This window comes from Bombus vancouverensis, chromosome 7, assembly GCF_051014615.1.
Source record: "Bombus vancouverensis nearcticus chromosome 7, iyBomVanc1_principal, whole genome shotgun sequence".
Lineage (NCBI taxonomy): Eukaryota > Metazoa > Arthropoda > Insecta > Hymenoptera > Apidae > Bombus > Bombus vancouverensis.
In genome coordinates, this window is record NC_134917.1 from 992,450 (window position 1) to 1,014,939 (window position 22,490).

At 38.8% G+C, this 22,490-nt stretch overlaps 1 protein-coding gene across 2 annotated transcripts in view; it reads right to left on the minus strand.

The window, feature by feature from the left end:
* nolo (ADAMTS-like no long nerve cord) overlaps positions 1–22,490 on the minus strand; it is a 280,796-nt gene that overhangs the window by 143,021 nt on the left and 115,285 nt on the right. For both annotated transcript variants that reach the window (XM_076620070.1, XM_033336905.2), the window contains exon 2: positions 12,809–12,823. In XM_076620070.1, the coding sequence (XP_076476185.1) occupies positions 12,809–12,823 (15 nt within the window). The remainder of the gene's footprint in view (positions 1–12,808; positions 12,824–22,490) is intronic.

Consider the following 22,490-nt stretch of genomic DNA (forward strand, 5'->3'; position numbering starts at 1 on the left):
TAATGAAATTCGATACGAGATTATATTCTCAATTAGATTAACTAACTAATTAGATTAACTAGAAGCAAACTAATCGACCAGACAATCGATATTCGTGGGGCAGGTGTTTAAGAGCGAAACAGTGAGCGAGTATAGTAGCGTCGGCTCTCGTTACACGCATAGCGAATAATCATGACGCCTATATGCAGGCGAACCAACATTGATAAGCCTATAGACGAGAGAGAATAACCGTGGGACCGCGTGCATCATCCAAGAAACTAGAATGGGTCGGCAATGCTCCCGATTGCTGGTGCGGTTCTCCTCGGCTCGAATGCTAGATGTTCCATATTTTTATCGATTTCGTGTAAATCCAGCGAAACAATGGCCGGCTCCTCGTAAAAACCGCGAGCATCGTTGCTATGACATTTGTTGTGCACGATGGAAACGTGTCCCCGCGATAGATCGTTCTCTCGTAAAAAGCTCTCGGCTGACCCGATTTTTTCTTTCACTACAAACCCCTTCCCATTGCTCTTTACTCTTCCTTTCCGTCGTTTGACCCTTTTTTCTCTCCTTTTCTCTGCATGTAGATCTCCCAGGTCGTTAACATTAACGTTTTTAAATAGTCGCTTTTGTTGTTCATGCTGCATCGGTGGTATTTTTAACCGAGACTTGTTCTTGGTTTCCATAAAGTTCGTAGGCTCGATTATTTATTTGTTAACAAGAAATCGTTGTCTACAACGAAATTCGTAAAGATGATTGCTCGAAAGATGAAATAATTCTGTAATAAATAATTAGCGTGTCAATATTTTATACAGGTACTGTATGTGCAAAATGGACTAAATGTACAAGCCCTTAAACATATCAGTTATTTCGTCTTCATGGTAAATTTAGGAAAGTTGTAACACCGTCTAAAACATTTGCAAATATTTCATTTGAATGATCTCTAATAATTCGATCGTGAGAGGTTCGATCGTTTGTCGTAGAATACCGACAATTTCCGAGGTGTAAACTTAGCGATTGTTTGAATAAAGAACAAATAGACGGGACGCGAAGCCTCGATACGAAGATTCGATATCGTAGTCCCTGTGTGCCGTTGCGTTTCCGTCTTTAATCAACGAAATGCTCGCGGTGCGGCACGGCATGGCGTTCCTCCGACCGAACGGAATATCGAATCGTCGGGAAAATTGGCGTCGATCGATTACCCCGTCGGCGGAAACTTCATCGGAGTTCACGGTGGCATAGAAGGGAGCGTCGATTTTCGAGCAATCGAGCGAAAGCGCGACGTCGTCGTCTCGCCCCCTTCCTCCGAGCCGCTCGATTACGTCGAGTTCGTCTTAAAACATTGCCAGCCGCCGTGGAGACCTTTGAACGTCGAACTCGATCCCTAGACTAGGATCGACACGGGGAACAAGAGGAAGCGTGAGGTACTAGCGAAGAAACGTTCAAGAAAGACGTCAGGGAAATCTTGCTAGATGAGCCAGCATTCAGTTTTTCCAGCTCGATGATAGTTTTAAACTATTAAGAAATTTACACTTTCGATTGTTATTCCAAGTACAGAAAATGTTCAACGATGGATTTCTACTACACAATGCTATCAAAACTCAGCTTTCGCGTACGAAAAAAGGTCTCGCATTAATTTCCAAATTGAATCTTCAAATAAAAACGTTTATGGCGGGGAAGACACGAGTGAAGTTTAGTTTCTTCCATCTCAATTTCATTGCCCAGCTGGCGTCGATTCGCTGGTTTCGCGTATACGCGTATACGGGCATATTGTTGCACCTGCAGCAGCGGAGGGCCGTGCGCTACTCGAATTTCCTCTACGGGACGGCCTGTCGGCAGGCGTCTAGTTTGGAGGACGCATGAAAAGCTGCTTCTCGATTCGCTCGATTCGCCCTTACCCCTTCTCGCGATTGAATTCGCACGGGTTCGATTTCCTGGCTGCGATTCGCGGCCCTTTTTAGCCTCGACAAAGGCCAAGGGATTCCTTTCGGGGCTAAGCTGTGCTGACAACGCGGCTTGATAGAGTGCGTTGTACGTGCGCCGGAATATCACTATCGGATTTTATAAGAATCGCGCGATGGGCAAGCGTCGATTACTGTTGGCGTCACCAACACCGAAACTAGGAGACGAAGATTTTTACAAAAATTCAATCGTGCATGGCTGTCGCGTAAGGAGGGTGAGTTTCGATTTTATGGGATTTAATTTAAACGCATGATCGCTCAAAAGCAATTGGATATTTGTTTGTTTTTAACTAGACGTGTTTTAATTACACAATTATTTATTTTTTATGAGTATCATAGCTACAATAGTGGCCACAAGAAGTATTTGCATTGTACCTATTATATTGTATCTATTATAACATTTACATAAAATTAATTAAATTTTAAATATATCTATTTCTATTGGTATCTATGGTATCTATTACAACATTTACATAAAATTAAATAAATTAAAATTAATAAGTTAAATTTCATATAATTTAGTCATACATATTTTCATACGGTTAGAAAAATTTCATACTAGGAAAATGAAGTGTAGAATTTCGTAGAACAGCTCTTCATTAGGAGATAAAGGTATTCGCAAATACGTTTTATAGCCATTGTACGTAGGTATGAGGTACGTAGGTTATTATTATATTATAATATGATTAAATTAATTTTAAAAGTCCAATGTACAATAACGAAACTGATAATTTATTTAATATAGATCATTCTTCTGCAAAAGCAATATTCAATCCTGACGAAACAAATCCACTGCGGAAAAGATCTTGAAATTCGCAGGCATCGCGTTCGTTTGTATCAGACTTTAGGTTTTCGAGGTCGATACGTCGAATGGAGACGAACGTGAGACGGAAGATACCGTACGAATGCTGTTGTAGTTCCCCTAAAGGAAAGTTAAGGTGTAAGCGATAGGTGAAATCTACTAGACATCGAGAAACGAGGGCTCTGTTAAACATTGTTCAATATTATTATCATTTATCATTCGTCATACATTTAAACTTGCGACCGATTTCATTTCACAAATAATTAAGTTATACAAAAGACAAATCGATCGATTCTATCAAGATTAACCGTTTAGTTTCTGATAAATTAGATATTAATTACACATGTATTGTGTCGTAGAATTAAAATGATGAAATGTTTAAAAGATACGTATGATCAATCTCGTTTTTAACTCAACTGTGTTATCGATAACTCGTCGCACAAGATTAAACGCTATTATCTTAGCCGGCACCGAGTCGAAGCGAGACTCAAACGATCGGTAATCGAATTTTCGGTTTAGCTGTTCAATGTTTTTTTATTTTTTAGTTTTTTGTTTCGCTATTGGCGCGTACAGCGTGGAGATTTCTAAAAGGATGGTTGCACTTTTTTTTAAAACCAGTCGACTCAACGTCAACATCGATACCTACATATACATATATATTGTATATGTATATATTGCAGTATACGGTATGCGCTATAGATATAGCATACGGGTGGAAAATAAAACACGAGCGATCTCGTGACAGGCAGGGAACAAAAACGAGATCGAGTGTAATCGAAAACGTTCGTGTGCCGACGAACCGAGAACGACTCGTTCGAGCGTCCTTCGCGATTATACATCCGAAAGTTACGCGAATGCCCCCGCATCGTGACACGTGCCAGGTGCAAATCGATGGAAATGAAAATAACGGCAGGCGAAGCCTCTGGAAAAAGAGTATGCAATTTTCATCGACCTGTAATCGGCCGGATTTTCCGTCCGTTCAATTTTATGCGTTCCCGCGTTCCGTATGTTAATCGATCAACGCGCGCCTATCGTTTCGAGTATCGCGCGAGAAAATCCAACAATGCCGGAAATGCACGCCCGCCTGTCCCTGCTGACGAGTTTTCTCGTGTCCAACGTTCTAGTATTCTATGCGAAAGAGTCGTTCAAAATGTGACGAAATGTCGTTGATTATGTTCTTTGTTGCCAAAATTTTAATAATAAGTAGTGTAGGAATTTTATTTATGCTATGTTTGGAAGAGTACCAGATAAGTGTATTAATCTTTCGATAGTGTAGCAGGAGAAAAACTCGGACAAACCTCTCTCCCTTCTTTAAGGTTCAAACTAAAAATCACGCGTAGGTGTAATCTCAAACACACGATCTATTCACGCATCTTCACCACTCGGAATTTCAATCACCCAGAATGAACCATCGCCTAAAAGATATTCTATATCTTTATTATAAAATTGTTGTAAAATCATCCCCAAGTTATTTTAAAGGGAGCGAGCAAATAATTTGGATTTTGGCAGGAAATAATTTTACGCGAATCGAATTTAATTGGCAGTGAGATTTAAACATGCAATGTTCACGGTAATTCTGTATTCCACGTATATAGAATGGTAGACGATTATTTGCTGGCAGAAATGATACGTAAGTTCTAGCAGAAACACCATAAATGACAACGGAACGTATCTAGTAGCGTATTCTCGTGGGATAACGTAATCGGTAATGGATTATCAAATAATCCCGAAAGGGAAACCAGGCTAAGCACTGGCCTTGATTAGACAGATAGCGATCTTGATTTATCCTTCGCCATCTGTCCCTTCGATTCTGCTGCAGGCCACTTTGGTAATTAGTAACGGGAATAAGACTGTGATTGTCCCACGATCTCTACTACTGTAATATAATTATCGAAAAGTCCGTCTCTGTGCACAATATTCGTGTACTATGTACCATACTACATCAAACACTAGGAAATGATCAAATGTGCGATATTCCATTTATATAATTGAGGGAATTTTAATTAATAATATCTCTAATTATTATTTCATTACTAGTTAAAGTTCCTTTTGTTATATTATATTGCAATTAGATGTAAAAAAACGATAGTAGTTTCGATAATTATTATTATAATACAAATTCATAGCTTCTTAAATCGAACGATTTCTAGAATGTTTCTATCATGTCAAACACTAGCAAACAACTACATCTAGATACAGTTTAGTTAGATTGTAATAGTTCTATCGAAACTTGTAAAAGCTTTCGACGAACAAGTATATCTGTGTTACGATTTCTTGCAGAAAATTAAAGAAGAGCAGTTAGGAAAGTTTTATTGAAATAATAGACGTTTTTTAGACGCAGGCATAATTTACTTTGCTATAGGACTGTCGTACGTTCTAACTGTTCCCTTCCACTATATAACAGGCAAACGAGTGACTGGTCATCTATGTTCCACGCGAGCATTACTTTTCCAAGATAGCTACGTGCCACGAGATCGACTTCCGAAAGAGGGCTGCCAACTCGGACCCGGCATTCCTGCGCGACGTTTTCCAACGGAAGTTCGCTATCCACGATGGCCTGTTCGCCCCGAAACGATAAAACGGAAAATTGCGACTAAAGTGAGAAACGATAATGGGCAACCTTGTACACGTTCCCTCGACCAACTGCACCGGAGAAAACGAGAACTCGAACGAACAGGTAGAAAGGACTCTAGCACGACCCAGCATCTCGTCTCGCAGAAAAGTTTGGGTCTGTTCGAATATAGGAAGAGAGAAAGAGGGGCGAATAAGCGCGCTGCTCACCTTTTGGAAATGAGGACGTTTGAATGCCACCCCGAAAACGAGTTATCTAGTTATCTTTAGGAGCTTGTCTCACAACCTTCTTCCCGCGCCGGGGAATACGAACATCGTAGCAAAAGGGTGAAGCAAAAGTGTATTAGTTCTCGACCTCTGTCTCGTCGCTTTACGATCAGACCACCCAATCTGAATGGATTCGGAACAAATCTTTCGAGGCTCACGCTACCACTGGATTTCGCGGTTTGCAAGGGTGATCTCTCCTCGTTTTCTCATCCTATTCGCGATGGTCGGTTCATACGAAGTTTTGTTTTGGTCGAATAAACTTTTAACTCTATGGTAGTTTCTGTCTTTTGAAATACACGCGAGAAGGAAAATTAGATCAAAATAATCCGTCGATAAACTGGTAAATCTTATTTCTTATATAAATACGATTATTTGTAGTCTTGCGACTTACGGGAGTATAAGTGTCCTTTTATATCGAAAATATAATAAAAGATTAGTTTTATGATTATTTTAAAGATATAAAGAATGAGATAAGAAATAAGGTACGAAAGATAACAAGTAATTTTATATGATTCAATGTAGTTTCTCAATGAACGATTAGTTCCATTGTTCCAGATCTGAATAAGACTGTTATAGTTTCTTCCCAAATTCCAGCAATTTTCACGTCACTTTTTCCAAATTCCAAGTGGTGATTGTCTTGTCAGGTTCGGATTTGTCTTGTCAGATTTAGAAACGGTTGACTTGAAAATGTTAAAAGTTGGTTCAATATGTTTGATAGAAGAAGATATTTCTATATTTATTGCAGAATTTTGAGGTTTCCTATTTTTAAACTTGCCTTTTAATTGCTAAAAGAAAAAGATTCCATACCAAGGAATTACGAAACCAAGTGTTTCAGCTATTTTTGGCGCAAGGTATTCCTCGAATTTTTTTCAAACTTTGTAGTTCTATGTAGTTGTAAAAGTAATTCTATGTAGTTGGTAAGTTCATTCTACAACGTTACGTAACATATGAAACTCGATGAAAAGGGCGAAAGTAAGATTTCGCTACTACTCTAGTAAAGAACTCTTCAAAAGAGAATGAAAGATTACGCTGCAGGGAAAATGGAACAAAGAAAATCAAGGAGAAAGCTCCGGTGAAACTGAATCGTAAATAAAGAGAACAGTCAAAATTTTGATCTCCGTCATATCGAATCCATCGTTGCAAATCTCCAATCTCAGCCACTTCCTTCAACTTCGTCTTCTGTCATCTTTTCGGAATATCAGTCCGATTTCTCTCTACTTGTTGTCCTTCGTCTATATCCTTGCGCTTTAGCCTTTGCCTTGCTATCTTCCCAGCAGATCCATCGACTTTGCCTTCGTTTCATCCACTTATATCGTCTCCTCTCCTATTTTCCTCATCCCTTCGACGCTATGCTCGATTTGCCTCTTTTTTCAACGGATATCACAGCCGACTAGATTGAAATCGTGGACCGTGCTTGGTTATGGCTAGAAGGATGCTTATATCGATCGGATCCACGCGATCGACGCCAATAGACCGCGGCTGATTAGATTAAAGCTACCGTGTGGACGTAAAGGGGAATAAATTTCGCTCTGTTGTTTTTCTAGTGGTTAGTGAATTTCTTTCTTTCTTTTTTAGACAGCTATGTTCTTGCCAGGATTTCACGTGGTTTCGAGGATTTATCGTATTTACAGAGGTATGCTTCGATTTACGTTCCCAATTTTTTCCCCCGCAAATACGAACGGTAGAGAAATAAATTAGAAAGAATCTTCGAAAGGGAATAAAAGAGCTTGAATAGAATTTGTGGCGTATGAGTATAAATTTTTGGACGAGACAGCTGTACTTTGGAGATGTTCAATTAATAAATAATAAGTAGCGTTAGACACGTTTTCCGGTGTTCGACTCGTACGCTCTAGGATAATTTATTTAGCGCGACGGTTGCGTGCGAGGGAATAAATTAAATCGAATTTAGGGTAAACGGGGAAGTTGGAACACTCGCAGAATCCTCGAATGTAAAAGCTATCGTGTGTTTGATGAACTGCTCCTGAATATTTGCGTGAATTTTCTCTGGGCGATAAATTCGTACCAGACAAGAAACCAACCCCCTCGTTCGTTTCATGCTTTTAAAGAAATCGCCTGCGCAGATTTATATCAATTTTATGTATTAATGTATAATATAAGTATCCGAAGGAATTTAGGAATAAGAACATATCAGGCTTACAATTTTTAAGTCCTAAAAGAAGCACCAGCTTCTTAAGCTTAATTAAATGTTTATAATTTAATCTAATGTTTTCTGCAATTTCAATCGATAGAAGATGGACGAATTTCTTAATCATGAATATTTATTATAACGACTTTAAAAAGACTAAATGTACAATCTCGTGACTTTTAAATTACAAGAAATCATCGATTACATGTGTATAATTTCTTACTGCAATTTCGACTGATAAAGTATAGATGAATTTTGTGTACTAATTACTACGATTTAAATGTCATAATACCTTACCAAGGAAATACAACTTCGTTATATTTGAATGTTAAAACAATTTACTTCTTCCATTGACAAAGAATCGGCGAATTTTATACATTAAGATTACATAAGCGTTTAAGAATAAAAAAATTACAGTTTCATAATATCTAAATAGTGAGAAAATTCACCGTTTCGATAGATAGAGACTAATTTAATGTATTAAATCCTCAAACTTCAATATATCATAACCTGTCTAAGAATAAAATGGATCACGAATTGACGATTTTTAAATCCTAAGAAAACATCGATGACTAGATGTTCTTACTTCTTACTGCGATTTCGATCGATAGAGAATGGCCAAAGGTGTCCCGAAACGGTGAAGGACTTTTTGCGAAAATTAACAGGCACCAAGGCGCTTGTTTTTGGGCCAAGCCTTGGGAAGAGAAACTGCCGAATTTGCATTCGAGCCTGCCTATTCGTGGAAACGCGTGTTGTAGATACGAACGTCCGAGAAACAATGGGGGAAAGGAGGAGAATGGTACCGGCAGAGGTATCGGGAACGATATTAAAGAGGAAGACCTCTAATGATACGGTGCTGCGACGCGAATGGCTAATAAAGGAAACGTCGAATAAGTTTCGTTACTCTTAAGTGGTACACAGGACCTCTGCTGGCGTAATTTTTGCCGTGCAACGAACGTAATTTGATATCTTGACCGATGTATCTTTATTAACTTTAATTAGGACGTCGTATACCTCGAGACTGTTGTAAGACGCACAGGTAATTCAATATCTCGATTTTTTAATCATAAAATTTTCTAATTGTTCTAATTGTTGTCGAATTACCAATTTGATTAATTGCATTGATGAAGAGAATGTCAAGTAGTTACCTATAATATCTATTTATGTATTATTTGTTTCATTTCCTGTTTTTAGGAGTTTAGGTAGGAATCCTCAAATTTAATATGTCCTATTTGCTTCTGTTTTTTCAATTCGATGCTGGGGAAACGATCATATAAAATTTTATTAATTTCAACTGAATTATATTGTTTTCCGACTTTATTCAATCTCTTAAGAAACAAAGACATAATAAAAAGCAAATGCCCGACTGTAAAAAGAATCGTTAAATATTGGAAAAATTAAAAAGGTAGATTAGAAAAAAATCACAAACTACGTATATCGATATTACGATTCCATACTCACGCGAACTCAATTCATGCTCGTAACTGCTTACTTGGTTCTTTGTTTTCTCAAATTTGCAAATAGTGAAATAATCGCTCCTACTTTCCTTATTTTCGCGTGGTTTATATTGCCCTTCATATGCGTTACATTCATAAAATATCAATCTCCTTGAGACTATCGAATGAACAGAATAATATATCACAGAAGCTTAAAAAGTCTATCGCAAAATATGTAAATACTGCTGCGCAGGTTTTGCACAGTAAACCAAGTCGTAGCGGGCTATATACCTCGGAACTTACGCGTCAGGAAAACCACGAGAATCGTCCGGCCAAAATCCATCCCGCTTAACCGCGAATGACCGAGAAAACGAGGAACAAGAATAAACAATGTGGCAGTGACCAATGGCTAGTGAAAGGGCGAGAAGGATCGGGCGTAAGCGGCGGTCATGCGTGAAGCGATCGAGCCTCTTCTCGGTCAGATTTATCGCGGACTCTCTTCTTTTAGAAGAAACCCTCTTTCCGAATCCTAATACAGACAGGCCGGTCGCATTCTCGATGCACCTTTCTTTGCCGGACGCGTGCGAGAGAATCCGACCCGTTCTCTCGGGCTTTGACGCTTCGTTGGCTTCGACGTTCACGGCGATCCATCGTTGACCGCACAAACCTTCGCCATCGACGAGCCTTTCTGTCTTTCCTTTTTCTCTTATTCCTTCTCTACCGCTCTTGCCAGTATCGCTTTCTTTTCTCTCGACGAAGCGGTAGGGGCTGAAATTCACGTTCGTGATCGAGAACCGTGCGCCAGCAACGAGCTATTTTTAACACTTGGAATACCGATCCCGGAATTGTGCCTCGATTTCTATTCTGTTTTCTAAAAGCGGTGATGTGCCATTTCTCTGATATAGCAGGTGGCACGCTCGCTTCGGATATTTATCCGACTGCTAGAATTTGAGAAGTTAAAGTACTTTAATTCGTTGACGGAAGCTTCTCTGGGACGAAAATAAAAATGCGGGGCGAAATTGATACAGTATATTTCTGTTTCGTTTCTATGTCACATGCGGATCAATCAAAAGGCAGGAAATGGTTTATCGCATTTAGGTGTTAGAAATATTTCAATTTCTTTAAATTACGTAAAATTATATATAAAATCCAAGCGAAGAAATATTACAATCGAGTACTTGTTATATGTTTAAAATATTTTGGAAAGTTTTATAAATTGGGATAGATATATAACTATGACGTTTATGATTTATTACGTTTTGAGATATTCAGTTTCAAAGCTTTATTTCGTTAATAAAACCATAATATCGATCGAATACGTTTCAATATAATGTTGTGTAAAGTTTATTGTTAGCGAAGAATGAAATGACGATAAAATATATATAAATTTTAATTTGAATAAAAAATAGCGTAATAATAAAAAATCAATACTGCACGTCCTTTTTCCATTTATCGGATTTCCTCTTGATAGAAAATATTGAAAGAAGATATATGTGTATAATGTTATAATTTAAATGCATAGAAAACCCTACACGTTGTAACGAAGAATTGTAAGAAGTAAAGAACTTAACGTTATAAAAAAATATATATATTTTAACGTACGTTTTAACTTTTATAAAGAACAAGGTACAATTATTACAACATTTTTCGCAGTTTTACGGTGTATTTCGTGTCCATATATCGTAAAAGATTTTCAGTGCCTTTCACCTTTGCTCGTTTACACGGAACAGTAGAAATTTCAGTGAAAATTCTGCACGCAAGATCCGTTGTCTATTGTCAAAGACAAAAGACAGATCTTATTATAATTTTGTGACGCATACAAATAACCATTGGACGTACGTTTTAACGTTTTTGGAATGGGAAATCTAATGATCTCGAATGCATCTTTCCAATTATAAATGTTTCATGTTTCATGTTTTGCTTTAAAAGAAACAAATCTCTGCCAACAGTTTTCGAACGCAGTAACACACTCTTGAACGCTCTGTATAGTTTGCGTGTTTTCATATGTGACGAACAATTGAATGAAAAAGAGCTTTCTATAGAAGTGACCTTTCTTTTGTTTCGTTCTTCGTGTTTTCTATCCAATCATGGCGATATACATCCAAATCTACAGATTTTAGGAATGCGATAAAAGGGCATTTTTAGAGAAACGCTCATATTTCTAACAACCCTTCATTTCCTAATTAAACAATTTCCTTCACTGTCACTAAGTAGTTTTTATTACATTCTTCCAAGCTGGACAAGAAGAAGGTGGCATATAATAGTAGGAAAATTCCAAGGTAAGTTTAATTTTCACTTGCCCCTACTCTCCAATTAACAGAGTTGATCAATGCGACTTCTGAACGGCTTATGTACCCAAGGAAATTATCAAGCACGTGTAACAGGTACGGCGATCAACATATTAATGGGTAAAACGACTCGTTATCGAAAACTGGCTAGAGATTTTTCCATTAACCCTGGCCAATGCGATTGCAGATGATTAGGAAATTCACTTAAGACGAAGATCACCGTCGTTCGAGATAACTCGAAACCATTGGAGCCTTCCCAATCGCAAGAGGACAGTAACTAACCCTTCGCGAGCCTAGATGTTATCTAGAGTTCCGGAAATTCCTGTATTCTCTGCTCTCGGTCGATGCATCTCTGCAACTCTCTACGACTCAGACCACTCTTTGGCAAACAGGCAAAATGAAGCCTCCTGGCGTCAGCATTTTCGTCTGACCGAGTCTCTTCCTCCACTCCGGCCTCTGTCCAAACGTTGTTCGTGGTTTTTCGAATTAGGCCAATTACCATCGAGCTCGCGAAACAACCCTCGAACTTTCGTCGTTTTGGCTTCTGGAGAACGCTAGAAAACTGGCGTTCTGCTTCATAATTTCCCGATGATTTCCGGCACGAACTCGTATATTTACAACCGAAAGTTGTCGCGTTTACATTCCTATTAACTTTGAATTATTTCACCAACTTCTTATCTCTGCGACGTCGTACGTGGTGCGTGGCCAGACGACGCCGCAAATGGAACAAAAAGACCAACCGGCACGGCTGACTTTATATTTCCGCGAAATTAATGCCGTCGCGGGTCAAACGAATTTTACCTCCTCTGGTTCGCAGAGAATTTCCCTTGCCTGTTGTTTCATAATTAAGATATCTCGCCTTTACGTTTGACCGTATTATCTTCTGAAAAGACTGGAAATTACCGACAAGCAATTATCAGTACGATCATCGAAATAATCATTCTATCCTGTCGTATTGTATCTTTAAGGCTATTGGACCATGTGACGTCCATTGGGCATTGCTGTTTTATTCTTAGAACTTTCGGGGCGTCATTACATGAATTTTGGAGTTTGTTGGATCGAAGCTTGTCTAATTTTACATAATTGACAAGAGGCAATGAATAGACATAACATATATCCTGGAGGAAATGACTATTATCGACAAAGAAAAAAATTTCTAATTGAAAAATTACTAATGCTTATGTGGCCATAAATTTGTTATTTTCTTTTGTCTGCCATTATTATATATATATATGTTACTGGTAAAGAATATGAAATCGGTGCAGTACAATGAATGTTCAAGAAATTTATTACTCACGTCATGGTGAGCGGTTATAACCGCATACTCTTGAAAAGTAGAATCGGAATGGAAAACTCACCTGAAGACAGAGCACCTGTAACACAAAGTACACAGCATGTTATTGAAAATACTTCAACTGGAAATTTGTTATCCGAGGTTTACGTCCACAACCGTAAGGACACGTGCATTCGTAATCTATAAGTGCATTCCACATCGCTATAACAATTTCTAGAAAAATGCTCGCGCCGTAAACAGGAGAAAAGTAGCCTGGGCAAGTGCTCAGATAAACGCCACTTGACGAATAAAGAGCGCTCAGGGGAGCTCGGTCTCACGGTTTCGGTTATGCAGAGCTTGTAAAGCTCTTTTTCCTTCCCATAAACCGACGCTCTCTTTCGGTCATTGGCATCTTCCGCCATTAAAACTTTAACCCGTGTCTTTCCGCCACGTCAGACGTTCCTTCTTCTTCTTCGTAGAACCATCCGCGTATCCGGATCCAATCGAACGAATAGTCACCGTTATCGGTAAACGATGCTGTAATCTCCGCCGCGAAAGCATCAACGAACATAAAACAAATGGATTCTGTGAGAGCGCGGAGGACGACTTAATGGGGTATTTACGATATTGTTCACCATGGAAACTGCCGGGCCGCGGTTAAGACGAACCACCACAGGTCCTACTATTCCTGTTCTCGATTATTTGGTTTCAGCGGAGAGTTCTGTGGTTGCGATGATTTAATTTGAACTACCGGAGCGATTAAAATTCATTTTTCACGAAACTTTTATAGATTCGCTATATATTCACATATATAGTGATTTACTAAAATGACCAATTTTTAGTTTTTCATAGAAATTGTATAGATTGGGTGCAATGGAATTTTTCAGACTTTCCATGATTTCTCGTAATATGTACGGACGAGGATCGTTCTTCTTATAGCATGTATTGTTCCATACGTCGTTCATTTTAATTCCCTTGATGCAAGTTTCATGCTTTAATTCTCCTAACTTTAATAGATGTCCAATGCAATAATAGTGTCGTAATATAATGACGTCAATTTGAGAATTTCTTACAAATGAAATATATCGTTGGATGAAGTATTGTCTTAGGGATTATATTCAACAGCTTTACCTCGATAGTAATTGTTTCTTGATCTAGCGATAGAAGATAATTAAACGATTCGTATAATGGGAAATAGTTAAGAAGAAAAATTTACGCGATAAAGAGTTTCAAAAAAGCTATACCATTTCTGTACACTCACAGGGCGTATTTTCTAAGAAACACTTTGTTTTTTATCGTCAGTTGTACTTCAGAACAAAATAGAACGACTAGCTTGTTAAAAACAGTGCTACGCTTTTTGTACAGGAGACTCAAGCATAGACATCCAGTAATTAAAGTAATTAAAAAATTGAACAACGACTTCGAGTTGATCTTACTAATTCCCATAAAAAATGTCTGCTTTCAACGATAATATAATTATATCGAGAATTCTTTCTACCAGTTCAAAAGAAAAAACCAGGAAGATATAAATCTCGATTACTGCACTCTTCTGATCGACACCTCGTGGAGAACGTGTCTTACGTAATTTGATATACATAATTACACAGATGAAGGAACTGGATAAAATTACCTGGCTCGCCTTCAATTGGCTACCTGAGAAAGGAACGACATTTACCGATACTTTCTCGTGTAAGTATCGTTACACGCTTCTCGCACTTCTTTAAATTTCATCGTGAATAGAATAAAACCGTGCGTAGAAAGCAAACTAAAAACACGCAGTTTGTCGATCTAAAATAGCGACGAACTTCGATAAATGCCGCTCGAACTATTCCCTCCGCGATCACGACGAATGTCGCGAGAACTCGCTGTCACGCGTCATCGCGGGATCTCCGCAATTTCACATGTGGAATGTAATCTTCCATCGAACCTTATTCCCCGTCGATCGGCTTTTTTCCCCGCGTCCGTGACTTCTCTCGGTCGCGACAGCATTTCCATATGGCGAAAATTCGCTAGTATTTCCCTGACGTTTCGTCGCTAGAATATGAGGGAAATAATTTGGCAATATTCGCTTGTTGCGACGCCGTTTTCGCACGACGACTCGTCCAATTCTTTTGTGCCAACCAGGGCAAATAAATATGTTTATATGTATAAATTAAATATGTTTATAAAAGTCTATTTAAATTTGAAGCAAATGGAGAATAAGCCGTTCATGTATGCTGTCCGCCACCTACTTTTTCTGTTGCATTCTTGGTTTTATCTTGGTTAACTCAAATACATTGATGCTAATTAAATCGTGGATCACAATTTTCCCTTGTGATTACTTTATTTACAAACATATGCATATAACGTTCTCTATCTAAACATGGAGCTGGTATCAACTTTCGATGATATATCACACTTATCGACGTGATAAAAGTTTACCTTTGGATAAGCGAATTCAATCAGCGGAAGTTCATTGAATCGAGTGTGTACTAACATTTCGTTTCAACGAATGCAGGATTCGAATACACGAGCTTGCGCTGTAATAAGTAAAATCGAATATTCGCTAAATACACGTTTCTAATTTATGCTATTACGCTACCTTCGTATTGACCAGAATTGGTCACGATCAGTTCGCGATTATTTATCATCGATTTATAGAAAGTAGTACAGAATCATTCATCCGTATCGAACAAACAGAGAATTCCCTTTGATGTATCGACGCGACATTCCAATTGCTCGTAAATACTCGTAATTGTTCACAATTGTTTTCTATTTGTACAAACTTGGCGCTTCCACTGAAGCAGGCGATGAACAAACATTGGTAAATATTCGTAAATATTCGCAGATATTTTAGTGGCTAGTAGGTTCTCGATGTGATACTGATTATGAGATACGCATAATGTAATACACATGACATTTACTTTATACCGTTAATACGACCGAAAGGCGAAGATTTGCAAAGACATTGGAGGCGAGGAAGCGGTCGCGTATGTCGGTCAGCCAGAGCGAAAACAATTTACAGAAATTTCTTTGGTCGCGTGCCACTGGCAGCGGCTCAATATGGCGCTCACGATATAAATCACCGCGCGCTCGGACCTCTTCCGGGTCTAAGTAGAAACGGCGAAATGGGCTGTGTTTTAACCGAGCAAATAACCAGCGATGCTGCTCGCCGCTCGTTATAAGCGGAGAAAGACCGCGTACGCTCGTTTGCGAAAATGCTCGGAAACTCTCGAGACGAACAATCATTTTTTCCCCTCTTCTTCCTTTTTCCTAACTTTCCTCTGTTTTTGTCTTCCCTTTTATCCCTTTTTCCCTTTTTTTTCTTTTTTTTCTTTTTCGAAAACATGAATCACTTTCATGGCCATTGCCACTCGAACAATTCGTTCACTGAATCATCGCCCGAAGAGTCACTTTGTCGGATAAAAAGGAGAAAATTCTCCGGTCGTGAATCGAAATTATTCATTTAATGTGCGATGAGAACGTTTTCGTGTTCGAGGGCATTCCGAAGGAGGCTCGTCGTCGATCGTTTGTTCCTGAACACGCCCGCAGAAAGTTTTACGGGGAGAGCGGCCTGCTAATGGGGTAAAGCGAGCCACTTTTATGCCGCTTCTCCAGCTGGCCAGAGAATAAATATCAGAAATTGATCGAGTTGCGGGTCTTCCTGGTTCTACTGCGTTTTCGCTTATGGCTTCCGAGAAATTTTGATTTTTATAGCTGTGACTAATTTGTTTTAAAATGTTCTAGGACGTTAATGTATGTAATGTTATTTCAAAACACGTATAATTATTCGAAAGACACCAGAAGTCGATCGGTATCGAGTAACTCATTGACATTTACATTTATTTTTTCTTCATAGAACGTTGTTTGAATGATCGTAAACGGTTCCATATAATAATAAATTAAATCAAACTTCGCAATAAGTTGAACGAAGTTCTCTGTATATCTCTCGGCGGGATGCCAATGATCGAGTAACATTTCACGTCACATCGTTTTACACGATGATCGACAAGAGATAATTGGGTAAAAAAGTTTGTACTTTAAAACGACACTCTGTTACCATTTCGCCCCTAGAAAATTCTCACGAAGTTTTCATATAATTGCATAATACATATCTACAGCATCGGGCAAGAAAGAGATCATCCCGAACTTTTTGTTGGATGGCAAAACCGTTTTCAATACAGACTACGTTAACCGCAGTTCAAACATCTGTTAATTAAGCGCGATTCGATATTTTGCGAAAAGAATCTCAACGGATTCCAATGTAACGCGCGGAACGAAAAAGTTGGACGATGGAGGTCGGTTGGGTCGCGATCCACTTTGAAAACTGCGGACTATTAGTAAAGCGATTTACCGATCCAATCAGAATATCCATCACACGGCTCGGGGATTATAATATAATTTCGATCCATCAGCTGGATAATATCGACGGGTTGCTCTCTCTCCCGCTCGCTCATCGACTGATCGGTGATTCGATATTTCTTGCACGAAACGCCGCGACTGATACCACCCTTCTCGTCTCTTCCCGATAATTTCTCTATCCTCGAATTTATGTCGTCGTATGAGGCCAAAATTAAAGTCGCGATTCGTTCGTTTAGAGGGATAAGCAAATCCAAGGCGATCGGTACTCTCGAAGAGATTTTTCTGGAGATCACGATCTCTCGTGCCTCGCGTCCCTTTGTGGGATATCTTAAACTTTGCACACGATCGTTTCAACGAAACGTGCCAGTAGTAGAGGCAAAAATCTCTTTCACGTAATCTATGATAATGGTACGTTTGCTACAATTTATGTAGCGATCTACATGATAGATAATAGCTGATTTATTAATTTTCAGGAAATGAATGTCGTTTTTATGAACACCACCGTGGAAAGGGTGACATTTTTGAAGGGTGATTTCAGTTCTGTAAGCACGTCTTTTTGAAAAGTTTCATTACGCCAGAAAGATCGCGATCTACGCGCTGTATAACGACTGATTTATTCATTTCGAGGGAACGAATATTTTTTTATTAACATCGCCGTAGGAACGGAACTATAGAGGGTGGTTAAGATTTGTCAAGTACGCGTATGAAGTAGAGTGTCTTTTTAAGAGTAAACAGTGCGTGCTGAATGAGAGATTTTCCAGGAAAAACTCAAACGGAGCAATTTTATTAAAAACGGACGAAAAGCCTGTATATCCATTTTTTTCGAAACTTCAAAGGACGTCAGAAAGAGGATCTTTCCCTGGTTACTGCACGGCAATCGGCATAGATTGTTGGACGATTTTTCGTTATAGAAATAATAGTAAAACGCGTGCAGCTACGCGTTCATGGCGTAAAACGATTATGGAGAAACGTAGAGAAAGAAGCGGGGGGCAAACAAAAAAAGAAGATGGCAATAAAGCGAGTTTTATCTCCCAACTAGCTTGTAGGAAAACAATTTTGCGTGGGCAGGTAGGTGCTCGACCCTGATTACGATACAAGCATAACACCGCGCTTACATGAATGGCTCGTACGAGGAAACGACTGTCGGAGCAGAGTTCGAATCGATAAGTCGATTCGAATATAACCAACAACCTATGTATAATGCGCCGTCGCGGCTAACCGGCCGTAAACGTTCAACTATCTTAAAATCCGTTAATTTTACGCCCTAAATATTCGACAGCTTATTTTCTCCCGCGCGTGTTCCTACGGAGACTCGTTGTGCTAACGAAGGATAAAAAAGAAAGGAAGTGAAACAAACAAAAAAGCGAGCGGAAGAAAGAAAAGGAAAGAAGTGGAAAAAGGGAAGATGGGAGAAAAAAATTGATCGTGGTAGTTTCAAGGTGGCTCGCGGAAATCGTTCGTCGATTTTTAGATCGGCAGAAAACTATCCCGAGCATTCGCGTTTTAATTAAATTTCTCGACCAACGGGTACCAGCAAATCCTTTATTTTTCCTCCTCACGGGCTAAAACTATCCTGCTATGGTGTTTGGATTATTATGCGAATTATTTTCACCAACTTCCGGATGTTCTGTCCCCGTGGATACAGGAAAAGTTGCAAGAGAAACAGAAACGCGTCCACGCGGACAGAAAAGGGAAGGAATCCGCGTTGCACGTGGCACAACTCTTTTAATTAAATATAAATTATATAATCGGGCCGCTTCGGCTAGCTTGGCTCGGGGTTCGGTGAACTTTTCGCACTGTAAAACCTTTTGCGAGAGACATTTATAAACGAACACGACGCGACGTGGCTTTTATACGCGATCGCGTAAATGTCGTCAGCCAAGAGAGTAATAAGTTCAATGTAGAAATACGAGCCGACGAATCATTAGCGAGAAGTATTAAAACAAGCTATGGGAAAGATACCATTTTGGTTGTCGGACGAGTGGACTGCCTAAAATGTTCGACACGTATATATTTGAATAATGCTCGAGTAAAGGTTAGTTTCAACATTCAGAACGACAATTAGGTTTAATGGAAGTTAACTTGATCTTCCAATCCCATGGATTTAATAATTTCACCACATGAATTCATTTCGTCTTTTCAATGTAAATATAAGCCAGGCGCTTCTAGTGTAACATTCAATTACTTCTAATTTGAACACAGAACTTCAGTATTAAAATTCTGTATATTGTAATATCGGGTAATATTGATGATTTATTTACAATGAATGGATTGTACAGATGTTGATTAAACAGAAGAACGATGATTGTTTAACGCGAACTGATCACAATAACGTACTATAATCTAGACAACTCAATAGTTAATTTGCAACTCTCGTCACAACGGATCCAACGTTCTCTCTTTCACGCGGACCACACTCTCACGACAACGCTAGCAACGCTATCTCGACAATGCAACTCGCACTCTCCCTGACTTCTCGATTCACACCCTCTGGCTTCTCCACTGACACTGACTGTTCTAGCATCCCTTCGTCTTTTCTTAGGCCCACCATGCACGTGTTCCGCAAACACTCGCGTTGAGATATGTATAATTTTCTGTGCTGAACTGGGTTAAATGCGTAGTAGAGGTACTTGTATGTGGGTATCGGTGTGTGGAGGTATGTGTGTGCGCGGCGTCTCAAAAACAGATGAATGTAAACTATTCAGCCGGTTAACAGTGCTGAGACGCGTGCAAGTGTGTATCGATGAATATATAACTATTTTAATATTAATTCCAAGTGTAAATTTAGGTTTATGCTTTACCCGATATCTCTTAGGCCTTTTTGTCCACGATACTACGATATTACAGCATAGTTATATTTGCAAGGACTAAAATAGATCTGATTGACACTGATTAGTCGTTAGCAATTTTTAGTAGCGTAATTATAGAAATTTCCTGTTAATAAACGATCTCGTTAACAGGTTGATTGGTCCAAAATCGATTCCATATATTCTCCATTCATAAAAAGAACACAGAGAAAAACCGATCATCGTTCAGTTCCATTCGATAATTTCCATAAGAACTTCATCTGCGTATAAAGTAAGAGAGGCATCTGGAATAGAAACATATCGCCGACGATCAGGAAGAACGAATCCTCTCTACGATTCAAACACTTTCTGCAGAGTTGTCCGCTTTTCGCTAAACACACGCCACTCGACACAACTTTCCCATTGAGCGTCAGCCGCGAGCGTTACGTTGCACGCAAAGTGAAAAAAGAAAAAAAAAAAGTGTACCGGAAGAAACAAAATAAAAGAAAAAAGAGGGGGTTGAGAGAAACAAAAAGGAAGCAGAGAAAAGAGAAATCCAGCGCATACAAGCTTTCTCAACCAAGATACAAAGAAATCTCGTTTACTCGAACTCTGCTCTGCATCCTCGCGGGCCGGAAGACAAAGGCAGGATAACGTTTCGCCGCGAAAAAGCGGCACGGTCGATCCTTTAAAGCGGACGTGCGGAAACGTTCTACGGTACCCCTCCCAACGTTTTCAACTATATTCTCGACATTCCGGCTCTTTTATTCTATGCGATCGTCACGGTTGTCGTACGCGAGCGAAATTAAATCCCCGGTTACCCGGTTACTCGGTGTGCCTTGCCAACCCGCACAACGAATCGTCCCGCTAATCAAATGACAGATACTCGATAGTTCGATATTTTTTAATGAATCCGATGGAGATGCCCGCAGCGATACGTTTCCATCTGAACCCTGGATTCTTGTCGACGTTCTCCCAATCATACATCTACATATATTCACTTGCAGTGGTAATGAATCGAATTATTCCGTGCATCGATATCCGGTTCACGTTCCCCGATACCGTTTGCAATCAGTTTCATTGGTAACCAGATCGTACTAGGATTGGTAATAAAACGTTCTGAAAATCTTTCAGTTCGTTTCTGACGTCGAAGAGAAGGCAGTTGCGTTGATACGGTGGCTCAAGAAAGTGTTTAGAACAATTATCGTTAGACTGTAGATTTTTATCCATACATAGGAAATTTGAAAATGTACAGAATGCGCATAATACGAAAAAAATGCACGAAATAAGCAAATCATACTCTATATAATATTTGGTAGGTAAATCAATTTTCTACCGAGATTCTGTTTTCTTAATTATAATGTATTTTGTGAAATGTGAATTTGTATAAAGATCTACAGTCTAATTATTATGGAAAATTTGCGTCCATATTGTATGTGTTATATATAATAAAACATTTTTTTAACACTCTAACAAAACACGACTGTCGTGATTATACCGGTAAAATTTGAAACCAGTTTGAAGAAATGTGTATAAAAGTTACAAGATGTTTATCGTAAACGTATATTTAATAAGAGATCAGTCTACATTTTAAATTAAGCGAAATATAATAAAGTGAAGTGAAATATAAGAGGCGCATCGTTCGAATAATTCTGAACGGTATATTGTGAATGTATATTGTGAAAACGGAAACTACGATTGTTTATTGAGTTTTGAGCGCAGAGATGCAAGGAAGAGCCGAGTGTTACATAAGAGTAAGGCATGAAAAGAGAATATATGATTATCCAAGATTTCGTGTAGTCGGTGTAGTTTGTCTGGATTAAATGAGAGAAATTGAAAAGTAGAGAAGGGGAGAATGTTTAGGCTTTAGTGTCTATATACCTATATGTTGCGTGGAAGATTAATTGTCGGCTAGTGTTCAATGGAATTAAGAATGAAAGCTACTTTGTGTAGTAAAGTCATTCTGTAGTGTCCTGTGTTATTCATATTTATGTGTCAACCAGCTTTCCATTAAAATTTAGATAGTTAACAAGTAAAACTCATACAAATATTTTAATTGTAATATTTTTAGATTTTATTTCTAAGAATGGAAAGTAAATAGTCAAGAACAAAGATAACGAATTTATTGCAATTAATTTTGCTTCCAAGTCTAAAAGATAAACTTCTCGATTCTTTTGCAAACAGTAAAACAACTAACACGAGAAGAGAAAGATTCGAATAGAACGTACGATTGCCTGGAACAAGATGTAATACATGATATGTGTAAAACTAGAATAGAATAATCGGAAGACGATTCGACGGAAGAGAAATATTTAAGCTCATTGCGAAACGATTTGTTGACGAGAAAACGAAACCAATGAGTCACGCCTTGTCCTCCTCTAACAACGTGATAAATTAGTCGTTTTATATGCAAATCTGGCTCTTTTACATCGCGCGCGAGCGTAATGACACGTGTAACCAAGCAAGAAAGATCGTTCATGTCGAGGCATCCGACTCGAAACCTTCATTGCACTCGATTGCTCGATTTAAGACCGAGTCGCCGCGATTCCCGCATACCGTTTTGCATAATACGTATTTTATGCGACCACTGAATCGAGTACAAATGTCGAGAATAAAAACGATAATGATCATTGTGTGCGA